This window comes from Syngnathoides biaculeatus, chromosome 3, assembly GCF_019802595.1.
Source record: "Syngnathoides biaculeatus isolate LvHL_M chromosome 3, ASM1980259v1, whole genome shotgun sequence".
In the NCBI taxonomy this organism is placed as follows: domain Eukaryota; kingdom Metazoa; phylum Chordata; class Actinopteri; order Syngnathiformes; family Syngnathidae; genus Syngnathoides; species Syngnathoides biaculeatus.
The window spans coordinates 2,829,873-2,850,441 of record NC_084642.1 but is presented as its reverse complement, the minus strand read 5'-3'; the positions used below and the strand labels follow the sequence as shown (position 1 = coordinate 2,850,441).

Genomic DNA, 20,569 nt, shown 5'->3' with positions numbered 1-20,569 from the left:
ATTATTATTTTTTTTTTTTGTTAATGCTTTCTGCAACTCAATTGACGTTGTTGCTTTAAAGGTAGACGACGGGACAGTTTTCTGACATTTGGCTTTCTAGATTGCATTGAAATCGCTCTTCTTTTATCATATTCATAGTTGATGTTATTCTCCACTGTAGTTTCCAGCCGCTTTGGCAAAAGCTCTTGACTTCAGACGTGAAGGAGAACATGAATTTTGGCCAAGTGGGAATGCCGTACAACTTGCGTAGGGAGGGGACACCGTAATGTTAACGCAACCACAATAGCGTCACTAAATCCTTCTTTTTGATTTTGCATTTCAAGTTCCCAAAAGCGTCGTCGCAGAACGTCCATCTCTACTTTTCTGGACATAAATACTTTTTAAATCTTCGTGTCTCGATAAAGTAGCCGTGGTGCTCGTTGACCCTTATCGAGCTAGCTTAGCTTAGTTTAGCTTGCTAGCCGCTAACAAGGGGACACGTGTTAGTTATAATTTCGGCTAAAGTGCTCCCCAAGTGCTCGGCTAAAGTTTGACGTTTTGCCGCCGTCGAGTGAAAATGTGCGCGAGAACGACGCCGATGGACGTGGAGAAACTCAGCAGAATAAAAGAGGAGAGGAAGCAACGCCAACTGCTGGGCGCGGCTTGCAAGCAGCCCCGAGTTGTGCTACACAGGGCAGGTTTGTTTACTCCTTACCATCGCTGGATGATCGTTTCTTATACTATTTATGAGAGTCCAAATTTCCTCCGGTATGAACCTGAGTGTGAATGGTTGTTTGTTTCTGTGTGCCCTGCGATTGGTTGGCAACCAGGTGAGGTTCCGCCTCCTCCCCGAAGAAATCGGGGGGCTGCAGCCCCCCCACGTGAGGAGAAGCAGCTCAGCTAGTGGATGGATGGCTAGTGCAGTGATTCCCAAACAGTGTGCCGGGGTACATTAGTGTGCCGTGAGCGCTCTTCAGGTGTGCCGTGGGAAGTTATCCAATGTTATGTAATTGCTAAAACATTTATTTCCAAGAAATAATCCATCTTTATTCATCTACTTATGACAGTGCGGCACAATGACAGACAGAACAAAAAAATCCTCTTCTATTAGATGGCAGGAAGTACATACAGTAATGAATCGATCCATTTTTGGTGACATTTACTTTTGTTGGTGTGCCGTGGGATTTTTTACCATTGTAAAAAATGTGCCTTGGCTCTGTAAAGGTCGGAAATCACTGATGGCTAATGGACGTGTCACGGCTGCTCTTATTGGGAATTATTCACTGGTAAAAAGGAATTGCTGGAACTTAAAGGTTCCCGTGAGCCGTTTGGTTTGCGTTTCCATCGCAGGAAGTTCAGTTCTTTTCCAAATGAGACTGATGACATTTGTACAGCAACGGTGGGGGAAAATGGCACTACTCCTCCACCCCCCAGTCCAGTAAGTGTCGGTAAAAATAATGAAGACCTAACAACCTCGGACATTTTTCTGAATTTCGTCATCCATCCATCCATTTTCTTTGCCAATTATCCTCACGAGGGTCACGGGGAGTGCTGAAGCCTATCCCAGCGGTCAACGGGCAGGAGGCGGCGTACACCCTGAACTGGTCGCCACCCAATCGCAGGGCACATCGAGACAAAACAGCCGCACTCACAATCACACCTTGGGGCAATTTCGAGTGTCCAATTCGTGTTGCATGTTTTTGGAATGTGGGGGGGGGGGGGACCGGAGTGCCCGGAGGAAACCCACGCAGGCACGGGGAGAACATGCAAACTCCAAACAGGCGGGTCCGGGATGGAACCCGGGACCTCCGAACTGTGAGGCCAACGCTTTTACCAGCTGATCCACCGTGCCGCCATTATCACTCTCTATTTTCAAAATAATAATTGCTCATGTTGGTACAGAACATCAGCGTCTTCATTTAACCAAACACGTCTTCAACTTCTCGCGTCCTGCAGACGTCAGTGAGTATCTTCGTCCTGGGCAGCACGAGCCAGAGTTAACCCACATCAAAGAGGAGGAGGAGGGTCCAGAACCACTCCACATAAAACAGGAGTTGCTGGAGACCCCCACCGAGCCCGCTGACGTTAAAGAAGAGCAGGAGGAGGAAATCACCAAATTTCCTTTGACCGGTGTCAGCGTGAAGAGCGAAGACGATGACGGGGAGCACTGTGGAGGATCGCAAGCGCGCGACCTCTCGGCGCCGCGATCGGCTTGCGACGACACAACGTCGCACTCTTCTGACTATGCCGACGGGGATGAACGACAACACCGTGAAGGTGATAAGAAATGTCACACTCGCAAGAAATGTCTGAAATGTTCTCACTGTGACAGGACGTTTTTCAACGAGTCGTCGTTGAAAACGCACACAAGATCACACACCGGAGAAAAACCTTTCGCCTGTTCAGTCTGTGATAGAAGATTTTCTTTAAATACAAATTTGACGAGACACACTAAAATACACACTGGGGATCAACCATTTCTTTGCTCACCTTGTGGCGGAGGATTTGCTCAGAAAACCACGTTATCAAAGCACACGAGTAGACACAACGGAGAGAAGCCTTTTACCTGCTCAGTTTGCGGGAAAGAATGTGCTCAGAGAGAAGATTTAGTCATTCACGCTACAACACACGCGGGAGAAAACCCTTTTTTCTGCTCAGTTTGTGGGAAAATGTTTTCTTGCAAGTACAATTTCACCATTCACACGAGAACACACACTGGAGAAAAAACGTTTTCCTGCTCCGTTTGCGGGAAAACGTTTTCTTGTAAATACAATTTAAGAGTACACACGAGAAAGCACACGGGAGAAAAACCTTACGCTTGCTCTGTTTGCGGTAAGAGATTCTCAACAAAGTCACATTTGATAAGACACACAAAAACACACACTGGTGATAAACCGTTTGCTTGCTCCGTGTGTGGGAGAAGATTCACTCAGAAGGTAGATTTAACGAGGCACACAAGAACTCACACCGGCGAGAAGCCTTTCCCCTGCTCGGTTTGTGGAAAAAGATTCTCCCAGAATAATGTAATCCACTTAAGAACGCACACGGGAGAAAAACCTTATGCCTGCTCTCTTTGTGGTAAAAACTTCACTTCAAAGCGACAATTGACAAGACACACGAAATCGCACACTGGAGAAAAACCTTTTGTGTGCACCGTTTGCGGCAAAAGATTCCGTAATAAGGATGATTTAAAAGGACACACAAAAAGACACTCGAGTGAGAAACCATTTGCATGCCCGGTATGTGGGAAAACATTTTACAGAAGGTCAGATTTAAAAACACACGCAAGGATACACACCGGAGAAAAGCCTTTTGCCTGCTCAATTTGTAGCAAAAGATTCACTATCAAGGCACATTTAGAAAGACACACAATCATACACACGGGTGAGAAACCTTTTGCTTGCTCAGTTTGCGGTAAAAGATTCAGTTTGAAGGCACAGTTAACAAAACACAGAAACGCACACGGGGCAGAAAACATTCAGTTGCCGCGAGTGAGCTAAAAGGTTCCATCGTGTGGGTCATCTTATGAGGCACAAGTGTGCTGGTGTGAAAATCGGGAGGAACAGGAAAGGGAATACTTCAGTCATTTCCTCCTCCCGAATCACTACGTAGCAATTTTTAGATAAGCATTTAATTATTTTTATTTTTTAGATGTTGACTAAACTTGAAGGAGTTCCAAAAGCCGAAGTGTTGAGGGATGCAAAATTGTGGATCATGTTGTCGCGATGACGCCCGATGGCCCCGGTTGTCACGGAAACCCCAACGACTGGTAAAACTGTCGCATTATTGTCACCAATCAGTTTGCTTACAGAAGAGATAGAAAATCTGGTTTCTATCATCCGGCGCCACACAACTGACTGCAGGTCTCCTCTCACTGGCACAGCGTGGATGAGTTGGGGAAGGAAGCGATTGATGACTGGTCAACAATGGAAAAACAAGTTCAAGATACTGCCCGGGGACATTCAAATGGCATAGAAATCTCACGTTTGTGACAAGTCGAACAAACCGGGAGTGTGTGATTGCATTTTACACGTTGGCTTCTGAATCTGATCTTTCCGAGTGTGCCACCATGTGTGATAATCAACCTGTAAAAATCTGAGAGTGTTTAGTGTCTGGACGAGAGTTTTAACGATGGTTTGTTGTTGTGTTTCTTTCCTCAGTGTGGGAGAGTACAAAGTTGGAAGTATTTTAGATGGATGCATGTTTTTTGAACCCGTGTTTTTCGCAGCCAAATTGTAGGGTAAATTCAGGCCGACGGGTGTGGTCTTGTCTCCTTCCTCTGTCGCTCGGACACGTACGTACTTGACCTGTGGCATCTTTCCTCGCGCTTATCCTGGCTAACATCCACGCTGCTCGGGCTAACCCCTCTCCTTTGTCGCTACTCCATACGCGGGCGACCTTGTTAGATGGTCGGATGGGCAATGGACCTTTCCGACCTGTCAATCACTCATAGAATAATAGCCCATCAGATAGCCGCATTGTCTTAACCCGCCCCTGCCGCCATGTTGTCACACAAGCAACGCCGGTTGTCAGTAGCGTGCGCTTGGAAAAGTTAATGTTACGAAGAAAATGGTCCTGAGTTTGATTGCATTATTATCAGTGCTTTATTCATTGCGGGAGAACAATTTTCACTTTGTTTGCGTATAACTGACCCGCTGAATGAAGTGTGTCACGTTTTATGCCGAAGTGTCGGGTTAGGGAAACGTAAATGCGCCATGTCACGCAAGAGAAATGTCGATTTGCCTATTTGTATCACATCGGACTTTTAAGACAGAGCACTGGGTGGGTTCCATTACGAGCCAAGTCAAATGAATCCACCCACTCACTTCTCAAGACTTCAATGATATAACTCGTGACCTTCCCAAGTAAAAAGTGCTCACCCTGCTTTACATGCGGAGTACGATTCCACAATTTTATCCCGTTGAAGTTTGTGAGGCGCCAAACATTTTTGCATCGATCGCCAACGTTTTGCTGTAACTCTGACGTTGGGTCCTGCTCCGTCCCGAAAAAAAATCTTAATTCCGTGTACATATCCTCACGTGAAATAGCTGAGACCTCTCTGGAGAACTCTCTTAGACAAGTCCGACGTATTTGGCAAAAAACACACTGCAATATTATCTGGAATACGCGATTGAGAATCGACTTCAAACATGTTCTGTTCAGTCGCTATTTTGGAAGCTTGTGGGAGATGGCGAAGGGGGCGTGGCTTAAGATCGCCATCAGAAAGGCCCATTGATCTATGGTCATGACAATTGTTGCCAGAATGTACAAAATGATTGCCCAATAATTTTGGGGTCAAGAACCAGCTTCACACAAGTTCCAACTTTGTACTAGCTCAATTTACTGTAACCTATTCGCAGTTCATTTTAGTCTTGCGGCACACAATGTCCCATTTCTTTACTCCTTCTTCTTTTCCTTTCGGCTTGTCCCGTTAGGGATGGCCACAGCGTGTCATCTCAGATCAAGCTTTGTTTGCTCCAATGTGTTTGAATGAAGAAGAGCAGCATTCAATGCAGCTGCACAATAAACTGAAGAAAATGAGGCCTTGTCGCTCATCATTGGATCCGCCACGGCTCTGAAATTTGGATTCACGGTCGAGGGCGATTGTGTGGGTGGCGCCACTGTCTGACCCCCACAGGCTGCAGGGCTGAGATCCCGGGAAGCTTCCGACGCCGGCTGTCGGGTCCTAAATGGACCGGGTGACTGGAACATGGGTGGGAAGCCCCACCCTCTCGACTCTCGGGAAAGAAAGTTAGCTTCGGGTGCCCTGATCGAGAAGGGGACCAAGCCGATGCACTGAAGACTCCTACCGAGCCAAAACAACACCAATGTGTTCCCAAAGGTTTCCGTTTTGGAACCAAATCTGGATAAATGTGATTTATTGACCTCCCATGACTGCCCTCTGCAGTCGATTAATGACATTACAATCAAAAACGAAGTTAAAGGCCTCCTTTCAAAAGCAAAAACTGCCGTGGAAATTCAAAATATTGGAAGTAATAGCGACAAATGTACATCGGCGCTTGACAGGAGATTCCAAAGATAATATTATAATCTTCGGGAAGGTGCTTTTAGCCAAAAGTGAAAGTTTATCTTGACTCGCAAAGGCAATTAATGGCGTTAATTTTACATTTATAGAGAGGAATAAATGTCAGTACTCTGATCAATACTCCCGCACAATAGGTGGCGCTAATACATTGGGAACATCTGATGCCCCGCTATCAAAGAAGAGGAAAAAGAAGGAGAAGAAGTTGATGCAACCGAACAATCTTAACTAAATTGTTCTTTCATTGGTGAATTTAATCCGGATGTCGAAGATGCGTCGGCGGCGGTGGACCTCGTAAAGGTTAAAGGTCAAAGACATTCATCTGCCAGACTCGAGCCATAAATCATATGAAGTCAGGGTCATTCATTACTGGTTTCACACAAATCGAATCCTCTCATTTTTATGATTGTTGTAAAACAGCACTACAGACAACAACAAGCATCACATAATAGACAAAGACAGGCAACAATGTTTAATTTACACGAAGTCCAAGAAAAAGTACAATTTATCCATCCAAGTCTGGGCTCAGGCTTTTTCCAAAATGAAAGTGATGCCAGAACCGAGTTATTTTTTTTTCATCAAAATGTTGGTCAAGCATGTCATTTGCAAATCGAGGTTGCGCTCTGCAGTAATTTGTGAGTACGGAATGATGAAGAAATAACCAACGCAGCCTCAGCCTTTTCTGGAGCGTTATTGACCGCTGCTCTTCTCACGACCTCACTTGTCATTCCTAATGTCAACCCTGTCATTGAATCTTATCGTAAACACACGTTACCGCTAATGAATGGATACTCAGCAATGCGGGTTGTTCATAAAGTTTCCGTCTTTGGCAATATCTTACCACAACCTGAGCAGAATCACTGATGGTGTAGTGGTACACACGCCTGCCTTTGGTGCGGGCGGCGTGGGATCGATTCCCGCTCAGTCATAGCGTTGATTTCAGCCCTGCGTCTGACTGGGAACCAGTTCAGGGTGTAGTCTGCCTTTCACCCGAAGCGAGCTGGGATAGGTTCCAGCTTTCCCGCAACCCTTGTGAGAATAAGCGGCTTGGATCATGACAAACTGAGCAGAAATATAAATTATCTCCAGTAATCTCTTTTTATGTGAGATTAATAAAATTAATCTCCAGAAAAGAATTTGAGCACAAACAGAGCAGGGAAATGGTTTCTCCCGTGTGTGTGTGCATGTGTTCTGTGCTTTGTTATGTCTTGTCATAGAATATTTAAATATGAACTGAGCACGTAAAAAGCTTCTCTCAAATGAGTATATTTCTATCTTGTTAAATGTCAGTTTCTAGAGAAATGTTTACTGTACTAGAAACTGAGCAAGCAAAAGCTTTCTCCCCATTGTGAGTTGTTGCTTTGCTGGATAATTTTTTGTCATAGGATCTTTGAACACAAACTGAGCACGTAGTGAGGATTTGCATGTGATGTCACGGCACCACGTGACTTTGTTTATGCAGCCATATTGGAAGGCAAGCTGCAGAAGAACCCCGACGCGCTACCGAATGTTTTGATTGTTTTTGTACGCTTTTCTTATTTCCCTACATAAGTGAATGACGTGATGAATTTTCCGTCCGACAACACCAAACATCTGGATCGGCAGTCGGGGGCCCGTTATGTGGACAAGATCAAGTCAATCAGGAGCGATTGATACAGACGACCAATAGAGAAGTTTTTTTCTGTTATGAGTACTGTCAATCATCCAAACATCTGTTATCCAGACATATACAACGATATTATACATAATCCTTCCCCATACAGCGGTGTGGAAGTAAAAGCCAACAGAAGTCTGGATGCATACAAATATTTCACCGCGGCTTTTGTATTATGTATACGCTGTCTTGAGTCCAGACTGAAGATAGATCCGCGTGAAATAGTTACAATTTTTAGTTTAAAAAGCCGCAAACATGAAATAAAATCATATCATAAAATGTAAACAAACTCTACTAGCTCTTTTGCATAGATCAACTTACTTTCGATAAAGTGATGACTGCAAACACGGCTGGCACAAGCGTCTCCTTCCAAAGCTTGCAGACCAATATGGTGTCGTAAACAAAAAGTCACATGGTTTTGTGACATAGCTGCCAAACCATGTGAGTTTATTCTACAGTGTGTCTAATGGTATGTCTTGTCAAATTTGCCTTAGCAGAGAATCTTTTACTACAAACTGAGCAGGCAAAAGGTTTTTCTCCACTATGTGTTCTCGTGTGTCTTATTAAATCATCTTTTTGAATGAATCTTTTACAACAAACTAAACATGCAAAAGGTTTTTCTCCAGTGTGCGTTCTTATGTGTTTCGTTAAACCATCTTTCTGAATGAACTTTTTGCCGCAAACTGAGCACACAAAAGGTTTTTCTCCATCGTGGGTTCTTGTGTGCGTTTTTAAATGTGCCATCCTAGAGTATCTTTTACCACAAAGTAAGCAGGCAAATTTTTTTTCTGCAGCGTGTACAATAGTGTGTCTCGTTAAATTAGTCTTTATAGAGAATGTTTTACCACAAACTGAGCAGGCAAAAGGTTTTTCTCCGGTGTGTGTTCTTGTGTGTGTTTTTAAAGTTGTCTTTATGGAGAATCTTTTTCCGCAAACTGAGCAGTCAAAAGGTTTTTCCCCAGTGTGTGTTTTTGTGTGTTCTTTTAAATGTGCCTTTGTTGAGAATACTTTATCGCAAGCTGAGCACGCAAACGGCTTATCTCCAGTATGTGTTCTTTTATGAATTTTTAAATATCCCTTCTGCGTGAATTTTTTGCCACAAACTGAACAGACATAAGGTTTTTCTCCAGTGTGAGTTTTTGTGTGTTCTTTTAAATGTCCCTTTGTAGCAAATATTTTACCACAAGCTGCACAGGCAAAAGGTTTGTCTCCGGTGTGTGTTCTTGCGTGTGTTTTTAAATTTGTTTTTCGAGAGAATCTTTTACCACAAACTAAGCAAGCAAATGGTTTCTCTCCAGTGTGCGTTCTTGTGTGTCTTAGCAACGACGACTTGTTGTAAAATGTTCTGTCACAGTGAGAGCACCGCATCCTTTTGTTGTCAGCGTGACATGTCGTATCACCTTTGGAGCGTTCATCAATTTCATCATCATCTTCTTCATAGTCCGATGAGTGTGACGTAACGACTTCGCTATCTGAGAGCGGAGCTGAGAGGCCATCTTCTTGGGATGCTCCACTGCGGTCTCCCTCATCTTCCTCATCCTTCACAGTGAAGCCCGTCAATGGAAAATTGCCGATGCCATCCTGCTGCTCTTCGTCTTTCATGTGTGGCGTGTCTGACTCCTCCTCCTCCTTTTTGATGGGCGGGGACTCCGTCTTTTTAGGAAGAACATCTTCTTCACGGACATCTGCAGGACAACAAAAAGACAAAATGCTAAAGTCAAACGTTGCTCAATCAAGACTCACGTCATGACTTTGATCTCTATTATTATTTCGTACGTGCTTTGGGAAATTTGCTCCTTACAACAGCAAGCAATAATATTCAATATTTAAACGGGTGTTGTCAAAATAAATCCGGTGCAAAGACAAAAACGTGATTTTACATCAAAACTTTTTTTCGGCTTGTCCCGTTAGGGGCCGCCACGGCGTGTCATCTCAGATGAACGCTCATCTTTGTTTATGTATTATTTGTTTGGCAAAGTTTTTACGGCGGATGCTCCTCTTGGGGGGTGGGGGCCCCAGTGAGAAACGAACTCACGACCTCTAATTTACCAAACCAGGTGACATTGGTGTAAAATTGACAAGTGACAAAGAATGTACTTCTTGCGGCCTGTCACAAGAGCTGCTGAGACAGTTCTACACAGCGGTCATCCAATCAGTACTGTGTACTTCCATGGCAGTCTGGTTTGGGGCTGCCACAAAAAACCACAAACTGACTGGAAAGGACGATCAAAACCACTGAACGGATTGTCCGCACCAGCCTACCCACCCTTGGAGACTTGCACGCCACTCGAACTAGGTCCGGAGCGGGCAGCATCCTTCCGGACCCTCCGGATCCTGGCCACCAGTTCTTCCAGCTCCTTCAGTCGTGTAGGCGCTACCGATCAATGCAAATGAAAGCGAGCAGGCATCCCTCTTGTAATTAAGTCGTGAAATTGTTGGTCAGCGAGCTTCCTGTTTTCAGCCTTGCACCGTTGTTGGGACACACCCTCACATCCTGCTGGTCCAATCAGTATTAATATTAGCAATATATTTTGTAGACTATCTGAAAGGAGTGTTAATTAGTGATGCTTCCCATGACCGTCGAATACCCGAATGTATTGTGCAACCATGGTTATATAAATTGTTTTTCACTCACCTGTTTTTATATCTCACTTGTTTTTCTGGTCAAGACGTCTTGACCGTTTCACTCTCACTTGTTTTTCGCATACTATCTTGTTCACATGCATACCAAAGACCAACATTCTTGTGGGATATCTTGACTGTTATGTTTCTCAGAGCCTGAAGGACACACTTAGGTGTCAATGGTAAATCAAGAAACAATCGTTGCGGCGCCAGGTGGGACGGGTAGGCCGCCCGCCCTTTCTCTCGCGCGCAACTGAAAAGTATAATAGAGAGATGCAGAGTACAAACGGGTAGAGTCCGCTGCGGGTTTCGTACGGACGCCCAGCTGGTTGACAAAGCGGACCTCTACCTGGGTGACTGGCTCTCCACCTTCTCGGCATAGGTAAGGGGCTCACATGATTGATTTCACGCAATGTCAACTGTGTTTTGAGAACTTGCATTTGGTCGAAATAAATATGCCAGTTATTAGGCTAAATAGCATTTGGGAACTTTGGTCTTTTGTTGTGTGTCATCTTTGTCTCCTGAGCGCCGACCAGCACCGATCCTTTCAATAAAACACTATCGCATGATTCGTCACTTTAAACTGCTCCCTTTGCACAATTGCCATTGCACTGGTCCATAACGGGAACTGCAAATGGGTCAGGGCACTCTGTCCAAGCTTAACATAATGTAGGGCGTCAACGCACTCTTAACTTTCTAAATGAAAAAGACTCTGCATCTTGCAAAACTGTGACTCAGACGGAATCGTTTCCTATTAATTGCATTTTTATTGGTCTTCATTAAATTGAATTGGAATGTCTTAATATGGATCAGCTGGTAAAGCGTTGGCCTCACAGTTCTGAGGTCCCGGGTTCAATCCTGGACCCGCCTGTGTGGAGTTTGCTCGTTCCCCCCGTGCTCGTGTGGGTTTTCTCCGGGCACTCGGGTTTCCTCCCACGTCCCAAAAACGTGCAACATTAATTGGCGACTCTAAATTGTCCCTAGGTGTGATTGTAAGTGCGGCTGTTTGTCTCGATGTGCCCTGCGATTGGCTGGCAGCCAGTTTAAGGTGTCCCCCACCTCCTGCCCGTTGACAGCTGGGATAGGTTCTAGCTCTTCCCACGACACTTGTGAGGATAAGCGGCTAAGAAAATGGATGGATGTCTTAATATGAAAATTTTGAGATACGATCGTACATGAAGTCAGCACAAAGTTACTCGGTATTTTTGTTTAGGTCAGCGGTTATGATTCCAAACAAGAAGTCAACACAGTGAGTGTCATTGTTCACAAATGAATCTCGTTAGTAAACAAGTGAGTGTAATAATGAACAAACCTGCGTGCCGCATCTCCCAAACAGCGTCCGGTGTTTGACGGCGACCTTCGTTCTCCTCAATCCGACAAATTTGCTCCTCGTCCTCTTCCTCTTTCACGCGTTTGTCCCCCATTTTCACGCGAGAAACACAATTTCCACGGACGCTCGCCGGCTGCTGAGCCAAGTGTCGCTACCAAACACGTGCGGGTAGCAAGCTAAGCTAAGCTAAGATCAGCTAAGCTGAGCGAGGTCGATAAGCTACAACGTGCACCGAGACGAGTTAAAGTACTGGAAAGTAGTGATGGGCGGCATGTGCGCAAGCTTTACGCTGTTCAGTTCGCATTCGGGGGGGGGACTATGTCGTTAAGATCGCGTAGTTGCAGCAACCGTACGCGGAAGGATATGAACCGTTGATAAGATTAGTTAACCAAGCAGTTTAGCTAATCGACGTGCCCACGTGGGGGCCATGTTGGGGAGGTCCACGTTCCCATAGAAGGCAACGCACGAACACTCAAATTCTGTTCGTAACTTGCTTATGCCTCAATCGACTTTCACGAGACTTTTGTGTTTTGTCAACGCCAAAACCTGTGCTATTATAAATTAATATGTTTTTAAAGCGGAAAAAAAAGAAGATAGCGCATTTCATTTGAAAGGGATTGACACTCACACTTTGACTGTCCGGGTTTAGCGTCGCGGTCTGCACGGAGCTGAAAAGGGGCGTGTCCTAGTCACCATCAGTGCGGCGACGGCTCACGTACTACGGCAAGTCCACATGGACAAACCTGTACGTATGGGAGTGTGTATTTGCAAATCTAAGTAAATAGACAACCGCCTCGTTATATGTTCCTTACAAGTTAAAGACAACCAATCAGCTAATGTGCCTGTTGCTAATTTATCTATTGGAGGCCACATGACGCTCAATTTTATTTCCGAATTTCGACATGAAGCCCTCCTGTAGAAACGCAGTATTTGACGATGGTGAATATTACAAAACGTCGGTCAACAGCTTCAGTTCCAGTGAGGTTTTCAACGCATTGCCACAAAATTAATGCATTTCACATTTCCGTCTACAAAGCAGTCAGTGATGGTGTAGCAGTCCACCCGGTTCCATTCAGTGGCGGTGTCCGTGCACACCTTGCGACTGATTGACCGACGGACGAGCGACCAGTTCAGGGTGTAGTCGGCCTTTCGCCAAAGTCATCTGTGGTAGCGACCCGACACCACCAGAGGCGCTGTTGAACATTGTATGGATGCGAAATCGGAAGCTGGGGCGGCCGACTCCATACAGACGAGTCCGGATTTGAACACCCAACTTCAGAAGTGTGAGGCAGATGTGGCAATGTAATTATTTTTATTATGAAAAAGTAATTGGGATTGTACGACATATTGAAGAGGATATGCAGCTAATATTCCATCGGCATTCCCCTTCGCGGCTCTCTGTGGGACCAGGCGTGTCGTTTTTTTGTTCTCGTCGGGCTGCCGTCTCGCTGCTGCTGCAGAGGGTCCGTTTGCATGTTTGCGCAGGCTCACGCGGCTAGCTTGATTCCCGAACCTGCGCAGAGAACCCGATTCAGTGGCACTGAGGCTTCTCGAGCTACCTTAGTTTGGTTTGGTTTGGCTTGCTAGCCGCTAACAAGTCGGCTGGCAACCCATCAGGCGGGACTAGTAAATTGTTGTTTTTCTTTTGTGTTTTTTTTTTTTTTTTTTTGCTCATCGTGCAAAATGTGTGCAAAACGTTTGAAAGAAGAAGAGGACGCGGACGGAATTTGTCGGGCAAAAGAGGAGCAGGCGCTCGTGGGAAGTGTTTGCAAGTTGCAACGTCGCCAGGACGAGTTACACACGGCAGGTTGGTTCACGACTCACGTTTGTTTACTGACATTTCTTGACAACATTCCTTACATCATATTCACTGACATAGAGTTACATAAACTTCCATTTTCATTTGTAATACGCTATAAAGCAGTTACAGAAAATGGCCCCAGCTTAAGCGGAAAAAAGACTCATCACTATTTTGTTTTTTAAAAATGATTCATTAAAGAGCGACACTATAAAAATCCGAATAATTTTTCCTCTCCCGGTAAGGTTTTATTGTACTTTACTTTCTTGAAACAAAGTAAATACCTTCGCTTTGGAGGAAAAAAAAAACTGGAAACTGCAGTTTTTGATGAAGAAATGTACTTGGTGAGGCTCCGTGCTAGTTATTTATGCGGTCCTGCTTGTGCTCGGCACACGATCGCCATCTGCCAGGCTGAGAGTTGAGCGCACTCATTTCTCGCCGTTTCTCCTGATTCCCACGAGTGATCTAAACTAATCTCGCGCTCTCTGTAGTGTCCCAGCTATGTCCAAACGCCAAACTTTACGAAACATTGTATACTGTCAAACCTCGCAGAAAACTCTGAAGCGATTCCAGACTCGGTCACGCGATACTGCCCTGGAGCGAGGCTTTGTGGGTCATCGCCGCCCCGAAATTAAGCGATCCTCGAAAGGTGCTTTGCGGAAACCCCAATTCTCGGTCTTTGCGAAATAACGCGATCATTTGCAACATTCCCTCACATCCCTCCTGTCCTTAAAATCTGTTGACGCTCCCGACGTAAACACATCGCACGCAATGTGCTAACCCATTCGTGGACAGCGTCCCATTTTTGGGACATCATGATTTTCACGCATTATATCCTTCAGTATATCAAAATATTTATGTGTTTTAATCTGAAGCCATAATTTGCTATCAGGAGAGGATAACTCGTCTGTCAAAGTTAGCAGTTAGATTTTTGGGACGATATTATAAATTGGTAAAGTTATCATATAACGTAACCTTAAATGAAAAATAAGTGTTATTTCTTTGATTGTGGCCTGTTAGGAGACTTTTATCTCGATAAGGGAAAAAATTGCCACCCCGCCCACGAATGGGTTAAAAACCAATACAACAGTCCCAGTATGAGATTTACCTGAGCGAAGCCTCACTTTTTGTCTTCTTGTCTCCAGTGGACGTCAGCGAACAAGATCTTCATCCTGAGAAGCGGGAGGCGGAAACCTCTCACATTAAAGAGGAGGAGGAGCCAGATTTAGCTGACATGGGAAAGGGAGGAGAGCCAGAGCTCCCGCACGTTAAAGACGAAGAGCAGGAGGATGAAATCAGCAAGTTTCCATCAGTTGGTGTCACTCTGAAGGGTGAAGGAGACGACGGAGACCACAGTGGAGTCTCCCACGCGCAAGACCTCTCAGCTCCACTCTCAGATAGCGAGGACGTAACGTCGCACTCTTCCGATTATGATGAAGATGGCGACGACGCAGATGAACATTCCAAAGGCGGTCCGACATGCCAAACTGACATCAAATGTTCTTACTGTGGCAAAACTTTTCACAGAAAGTCATTGTTGAAAAAACACACAAGAACACACACGAAGCCTTTTTTCTGCTCAGTTTGTGGTCAAAGATTCTCCAGAAAGGCGACGTTGACGATGCACACAAGAACGCACACGGGAGAAAAACCTTTCGTCTGCTCAGTTTGCGGTAAAAGATTCTCGAGAAATGGAAGCTTAAAAAGACACGCGAGAACACACACCGGAGAAAAACCTTTTGCTTGTTCAGTTTGCGACAAAAGATTCTCTAGAAAGGGACACTTGATCGATCACACAAAAAGACACACTGGAGAAAAACCTTTTCCCTGCTCAGTTTGCGGTGAAAGATTCATGCAAGTCGGGGATTTAAAAATACACGCGAGAGCACACACTGGCGAGAAACCATTTAGTCAGCATGTGTGATCGCATTCCATTTTGAGTGCCGTGTTAAGAGGCGCTAGTGTGCTGGAAAACAATGTCAAGTCCATCTTGTGTATGAAGTTTGCAGTTTAAAAAAAAAAAAAAAAAATTCAAGCTGCTTTGCCTCGGGGAGAAGAGCAGCAGCCAAGGAAGCTGCAGAATAAACATAAGAAACGTGGTGCTCATCTTTGACTTCTTCCGTACTCTCGGATCATGAAACACTCGCAGAACTTGGGTTTATGAAAGAGCTGGTTGATGAGCGAGTTCCGTTTAGGTCATAAGGTCCAGCCCACCTTCAGGATGCCCCAATAAAAGAAAATCTCAACAGGGAGAAGGACGGGAAGTTCTTCAGTTCTTTCAAAGGCAGGAATGGCGGCCGGCTGTAGTAGTGGTCCATGTCAGTGAGTGGTCTGGAACACGAGACCGTATGTCTTCGCAACCAACGTTGCACGTGCCTTATAAGCTGGCTCAAACAAGTTCAGCTATCTGAAGAAAACCAGATTTATACAGAGAGAAAGCTAAAGGACTTGAAAAGTTTAAAAAGTAGCAGTGAGCTGCAGAAATATTTTTTTCTGGTCAGTAGATTTGGGACTCTTGGCAACTTACTTTGCTGTCGGAACACAAAGTAATTCTGTTATGCATATCTAGTGTTGCTTTTTTTCAAAATATTACTAAAATCACGATTTGTTTGCGTTCTGTGCGTGTGGGGGTGAAGGCAGAAAGATGTCTTGGCCCAAGGTCCCGGGCAGCGCTCCTGCGCACGACGACAAATTTGTGACTAAACACAAATTTGGGAAAGGTGAGTTAAATTTTACAAGTCACACCCAAACTTGATTACCAACATACTTGCTGGATCAAGAGGTTCATTAAATAAAAATCTGTCTATGAAAACGTGACATAGGTTACAAGATCTCAAGAAGCAATGCATCCCAAAAAATTCAAGACGAAATTGGGGAGGGGGGCTGAAATCTATCAAACTGGAAAAGATTGCAAAGCCATTTGCAAAGCTTTGGGGCTCCAGCAAACCACTGTCAGAGCCATTATCATAAAATGGAGAAAACTGGCAACAGTGGCAAACCTTCCCAGGAGTAAACAACCAAACGATGATTCATCCAGGGGGTCACAGAAGAACTTCAAAGAGCATCAAAAGACCTGCAGGCCTCGCTGACCTCAGTTAAGGTCAGTGTTCCATGGCTGTACCAAAAGAAAGACACTGAATATTACAATTGGTTTGATGATTTGAAACCTAGTCACTGATGGGAGTAGTAGTACACACGGCTGACTTTGGTGCGGGCAGCGTGGAAACGATTCCCACTCTCGATATCTGTGACTGACTGGCGACCAGTTCAGGGTGTAGTCTACCTTTTGCCCAAAACTAGCTGGGATAAGCCTCTTGATCACGTTTCGCACACCATTTGCAAGTTGTTACCTGTATATTGCCGTGTGTTTAACAATTGTTGTCATCGTTGCTTAACTGTGAGTAAAACTACAGGGCAAAGTTTGGCCAATCTGCCAACGTGTGTCGGGCCAGTCCGACAGACGAGAGCCGAGAGAGCCCGTGTACCTACGTCATAAAATCACGTGACTTTTGTTTACGTCGCCATATTGCCGGTCAATCTAGGCATCGCTCAATGCTCAGTCGGTTGGAGACGACACGGAAATATGTCTTGTAGCACGACGCCCAGACTCTTGACGGATACCGTCAGACATTTAGAAGGTGAAAATAAACAACGGTATGTGGAAAAAAGAAATAAACTCGGCATAGAGGACCCGTATTTAATGTCGAAATCGATGTTCTCGCCGATAAGAAATTTGACTGTTAATTTGCTTCCGCTTGTTGTGGAAAACTGGATCCACACATGGATTTGGTGAGTAAGTCGTCGAGATTTACAAGGAAAAGTTTGAAAGCGTAGAAAAGTCTGGACGCATACAAATACTTTGCTGCTGGATCTGTTCTCATCAGGAATAAATCCCACATAGTGACGGGTTGACGGCTCGTGAACGCGGAAGCGTGTTCGGCCACACATTAACTTTTGCTGGAATCCATCGATCATTTCAGCTAGTATTCAATACAAATACCAATATTTAAATAAATGACCCCTGGTTTTGCACAAACTCGCATTCATTAACTGTGATTGTAAAAAAAAAAAAAAGAGGGCGGAGTCGTCACACTTAACCTCCGTAAGCCTCTGCGACAGACATTTATTATTTTATTTTTTTTAAACACTCATTTTTCTCAAATGAGCCAACTTGGCATTATAAATACTTTTTGGTAATTTGAGATTGAGAAGAATAATTCTTACCTGAAACGAAGCCATCGCGACACAGGCGTGTGTGTATTTTGGTTGGGCACCGTCCATCACGTTTCATTTCCGAAATCCGTCGATATTTTCTGGTCTTTTCGGCTGGTATTCCGTAGAATGAGCTCTTTGAATATCCGCATCGTCTGTTGTGACAACCAACAGCACGACACGTCTCGGGTATTGTGAATATTCTCCTCCGGTTCAACGTCTCCCACAATGTCGAGCAGCTCTGTTTGACAGGCAATATGGCGGCGTGAAAATGGTGACGTCACGTGCAGCACGAGCTCTCTGTGTCGCATGTACAAGATTTCATGGTATCGGAAGCAAGTTGTGTAAAACTTAAAATTGATACATGTACTGCGCCTCCAATTCCTTCTAGTCAGTCTGTCGAAGGAACGCCATAGCAGATGAGTAGCGTGCGAGTATCGATTTATCAGTACCACGAGATCGGTATACTTTTCCCTAATTGGCGTACGACTGCAGCGGATCGACTTGCCATTCCAAATAAATCTTTGACGCGCTTCACTCAGCAAACGAGTAGTGAAACAACTGAAGTCTTTACAACTTGTTTGCAACACATCGATAAACAGAGATCTTAAGTCGTGCTCATTGCTTCTTAGCGTCCAGCGTTGACAAAAGCAGCACACAAATGATAGAAATATTCAGGTTTATTTAAATAGTACAGACGGTAAATTCCAAAAACACCAACCGGACGCCGACCACAAACACGAACGCAACCGACTGACACGGAGAGCGAAAGACCTTTACACAATGAAAAAGCACGACCGAGGAGCGCCGAGGCTTTTGCAAAAACTGAAAATAGGGCGGAGAAATGGTGGATGACTGGCTCACAGTTCTGGGTACAAGGGTTCAAATCCCGGCCCCAAATGTGTGGAGTTTGCATGTTCTGCGTCGGTACTCCGGTTTCCTCCCAAATCCCCAAAACATGCATTGATTGGAGACTCAAAATTGCCCCGAGGTGGATGTTGTCCGTCTCTGTGCCATGCGATTGGCTGGCAACCAGCCCTCCTTCGTTAAGATGGCCGGGCTTGTGCCGCCCTTGTGAGGATCGGCGTCCCGGAAAATGGAAGGATGGAAAATAGGGCAAAAGGTTCTCGCAATATTGGGATGATTGGTCAAGTGTGTGGTTTGCAAAGCGACGTGGCGCCGAGGAGATTATGCAAGGGAGTCCCCAAGAACGATTCCCCAAGACCGCAACGGGACTGCTGAGTTTATTGTCCGGCGTGGCCGACCGCGGCCCTCCTCACGCATTTGTGTCGCTTGACGGTGTACTTCTCATTGAATCTTTTGTCGCACACGCTGCAACTGAATGGCTTCTCACCGGTGTGCGTTCTGATGTGTCTGGTCAAATTCGAATTTTGAGTGAATCTTTTGCCGCAGAGCAAGCAGGCGAACGGTCTCTCCCCCGTGTGTATTCTCATGTGCGCCGTCAAGGAGCTCCTCTGACTGAAGCTTTTGTCACAAAGCGAGCAGCCGAACGGTTTGCTTTCCGCGTGCGTCCTCGTGTGGAGCCGTAAATGAGTTTTCTCGTGGAACGTTTTGCCGCAAAATGAGGACGAACGAGGCGCGTGCGTTTTTGTGTGCGCTTTCAAAAGCGACCCGTTGTCGAACGTTTTGTCACAATGACAACACCGGACGTGTTTGTCAGCGTAGGCCGTCACATCGCCTTTCACGTGTTCATCTTCATCGTCGTCATCATCATCATCATCATAGTCAGAAGAATGCGACGTGATGTCGTCGCTGTCTGAGAGTGGAGCTAAGAAGCTGTGCGATTGGGATCCGCCTTCTCCTTGGCGCTTCAACGTGACGGCCATCCATGGCAACGTGGGGATCTCCTGGTCCTGCCCGTCCGCCTCTTTCAGGCTGGGAGATTCGGACTCTTGCCGCCCGAGACGAAAATGTTCTTTGCTGACGTCTGCGGGACACAAGAAGACAAAAAAATCACGATTTGCTTGAATCGAGCTTTGCTCAGTCGACGTTTAACGTTCTGTATTATCATTTGTACTGACTGTACATGTTTTTGGCAACGTTTATGTATCGTTTATTGATCACTACAAAATGAATTCAGGTGTTATAACACTTTGTAATAAAATCAAGACACAGTGGATGCAACTACTATTAACCCTTAAAGTACCCGCAGTCATATCACCTTGTAAAATGATTTAAATTCTCTGTACTTCTTCATGGTGTCTCTTTTTCTTTTAAACATAGCATCCATCCATCCATCCATGTTCTTTGCCGCTTATCCTCATGAGGGTCGCGGGGAGTGCTGCAGCCTATCCCAGCTGTCAAGGGGCAGTAGGCGGGGTACACCCTGAACGGGTCGCCAGTCAATCGCAGGGAAGATCGAGACAGTCACACTCACAATCACACCTAGGGGCAATTTAAGCGTGTCCAATGAATGTTGCATGTTTTTGGGGATGTGGGAGGAAACCGGAGTACCTGCAGAAAATCCACGCAGGCAGGACCGGGATTGAACACGGGTCCTCAGAACTGTGAGGCGAACCTTTTACCACTTTTAAACATAGCAAGTCATCAAATGTATTTCATTTATTTGAAATTGGAAACATGTATTGACAGATGAGGAGTAATTTCAGTGATGCTCTTGGTCGCCGAACAATTTCACCTCGTAAGTCGAGGCGTGTACATGTCTGCAGGCCAGTGATCGTGATCAAAGACAGGATGTGAACACGTGAACATTGTGAAGAAATGAAGCAAGCCAGTGAAGGTGCGACAGCACAACGTGCTCAAGGCAAACCTGCTCTGTGCAGCACCACTCGAGGCTGCTCAAAAACTGCCTCCAGCACTTGAAGTTGTCGCTCCTTCTCCTCTTTAGTTCGACAAAATTCCTCCGCGTACCTCGCTGTCGTTCTTGCGCACATAATCGCGCGATGACGC

At 45.3% G+C, this 20,569-nt stretch overlaps 4 protein-coding genes across 8 annotated transcripts; 2 read left to right on the top strand and 2 right to left on the bottom strand.

The window, feature by feature from the left end:
- The first annotated feature begins 247 nt into the window (after positions 1-247).
- LOC133497565 (gastrula zinc finger protein XlCGF57.1-like) lies at positions 248-5,520 on the top strand. 4 transcript variants are annotated; one of them, XR_009794068.1, is made up of 3 exons: positions 248-677; positions 1,936-3,748; positions 3,843-5,520. XR_009794068.1 is itself a non-coding variant. In XM_061813570.1 (3 exons), exons 1-3 carry the CDS (start codon positions 557-559, stop codon positions 3,797-3,799), a joined length of 462 nt encoding a protein of 153 aa, XP_061669554.1. In that variant the 5' UTR covers positions 248-556; the 3' UTR covers positions 3,800-5,520. The 4 variants fall into 4 exon arrangements, 3 of the variants coding, with proteins under 3 accessions (XP_061669554.1, XP_061669555.1, XP_061669553.1); XM_061813570.1 differs by having other exon boundaries at positions 1,936-2,256; positions 3,780-5,520; XM_061813571.1 differs by having other exon boundaries at positions 1,936-2,256; positions 3,631-5,520.
- Positions 5,521-5,643: 123 nt separating this feature from the next.
- LOC133497601 (gastrula zinc finger protein XlCGF17.1-like) lies at positions 5,644-12,280 on the bottom strand. Of its 2 annotated transcripts, none has more exons than XM_061813641.1 (2): positions 11,611-12,280; positions 5,644-9,361 (listed from the first exon to the last, which is right to left on the bottom strand). In XM_061813641.1, exons 1-2 carry the CDS (start codon positions 11,720-11,722, stop codon positions 8,124-8,126), a joined length of 1,350 nt encoding a protein of 449 aa, XP_061669625.1. In that variant the 5' UTR covers positions 11,723-12,280; the 3' UTR covers positions 5,644-8,123. The 2 variants fall into 2 exon arrangements, with proteins under 2 accessions (XP_061669625.1, XP_061669626.1); XM_061813642.1 differs by lacking the exon at positions 11,611-12,280 and adding an exon at positions 9,943-10,679.
- A 140-nt stretch (positions 12,281-12,420) lies between these two features.
- On the top strand, positions 12,421-17,050 carry LOC133497645 (zinc finger protein 567-like). The gene is made up of 3 exons (XM_061813696.1): positions 12,421-12,567; positions 13,337-13,435; positions 14,572-17,050. Exons 1-3 carry the CDS (start codon positions 12,531-12,533, stop codon positions 15,348-15,350), a joined length of 915 nt encoding a protein of 304 aa, XP_061669680.1. The 5' UTR covers positions 12,421-12,530; the 3' UTR covers positions 15,351-17,050.
- A 1,289-nt stretch (positions 17,051-18,339) lies between these two features.
- On the bottom strand, positions 18,340-20,560 carry LOC133497650 (zinc finger and SCAN domain-containing protein 22-like). The gene is made up of 2 exons (XM_061813704.1): positions 20,430-20,560; positions 18,340-19,586 (listed from the first exon to the last, which is right to left on the bottom strand). The coding sequence occupies exons 1-2, from the start codon at positions 20,551-20,553 to the stop codon at positions 18,883-18,885; spliced, it is 828 nt and encodes a 275-aa protein (XP_061669688.1). The 5' UTR covers positions 20,554-20,560; the 3' UTR covers positions 18,340-18,882.
- Between the last annotated feature and the right edge of the window lie 9 nt (positions 20,561-20,569).

What these genes read in the sequence shown, in the direction of transcription:
- LOC133497650 (XM_061813704.1), bottom strand. Translation starts at nt 20,553, where the DNA reads ATGTGCGCAAGAACGACAGCGAGGTACGCGGAGGAATTTTGTCGAACT. An exon ending in AGTGGTGCTGCACAGAGCAG is followed by an intron (nt 19,587 to 20,429) that starts GTTTGCCTTGAG and finishes TGTGTCCCGCAG; the next exon opens with ACGTCAGCAAAGAACATTTT.
- LOC133497645 (XM_061813696.1), top strand. Translation starts at nt 12,531, where the DNA reads ATGAAGCCCTCCTGTAGAAACGCAGTATTTGACGATG. An exon ending in AAACGCAGTATTTGACGATG is followed by an intron (nt 12,568 to 13,336) that starts GTGAATATTACA and finishes GTTTGAAAGAAG; the next exon opens with AAGAGGACGCGGACGGAATT. An exon ending in GGACGAGTTACACACGGCAG is followed by an intron (nt 13,436 to 14,571) that starts GTTGGTTCACGA and finishes TCTTGTCTCCAG; the next exon opens with TGGACGTCAGCGAACAAGAT.
- LOC133497565 (XM_061813569.1), top strand. Translation starts at nt 557, where the DNA reads ATGTGCGCGAGAACGACGCCGATGGACGTGGAGAAACTCAGCAGAATA. An exon ending in AGTTGTGCTACACAGGGCAG is followed by an intron (nt 678 to 1,935) that starts GTTTGTTTACTC and finishes CGCGTCCTGCAG; the next exon opens with ACGTCAGTGAGTATCTTCGT.
- LOC133497601 (XM_061813641.1), bottom strand. Translation starts at nt 11,722, where the DNA reads ATGGGGGACAAACGCGTGAAAGAGGAAGAGGACGAGGAGCAAATTTGT. An exon ending in TTGGGAGATGCGGCACGCAG is followed by an intron (nt 9,362 to 11,610) that starts GTTTGTTCATTA and finishes GTTGTCCTGCAG; the next exon opens with ATGTCCGTGAAGAAGATGTT.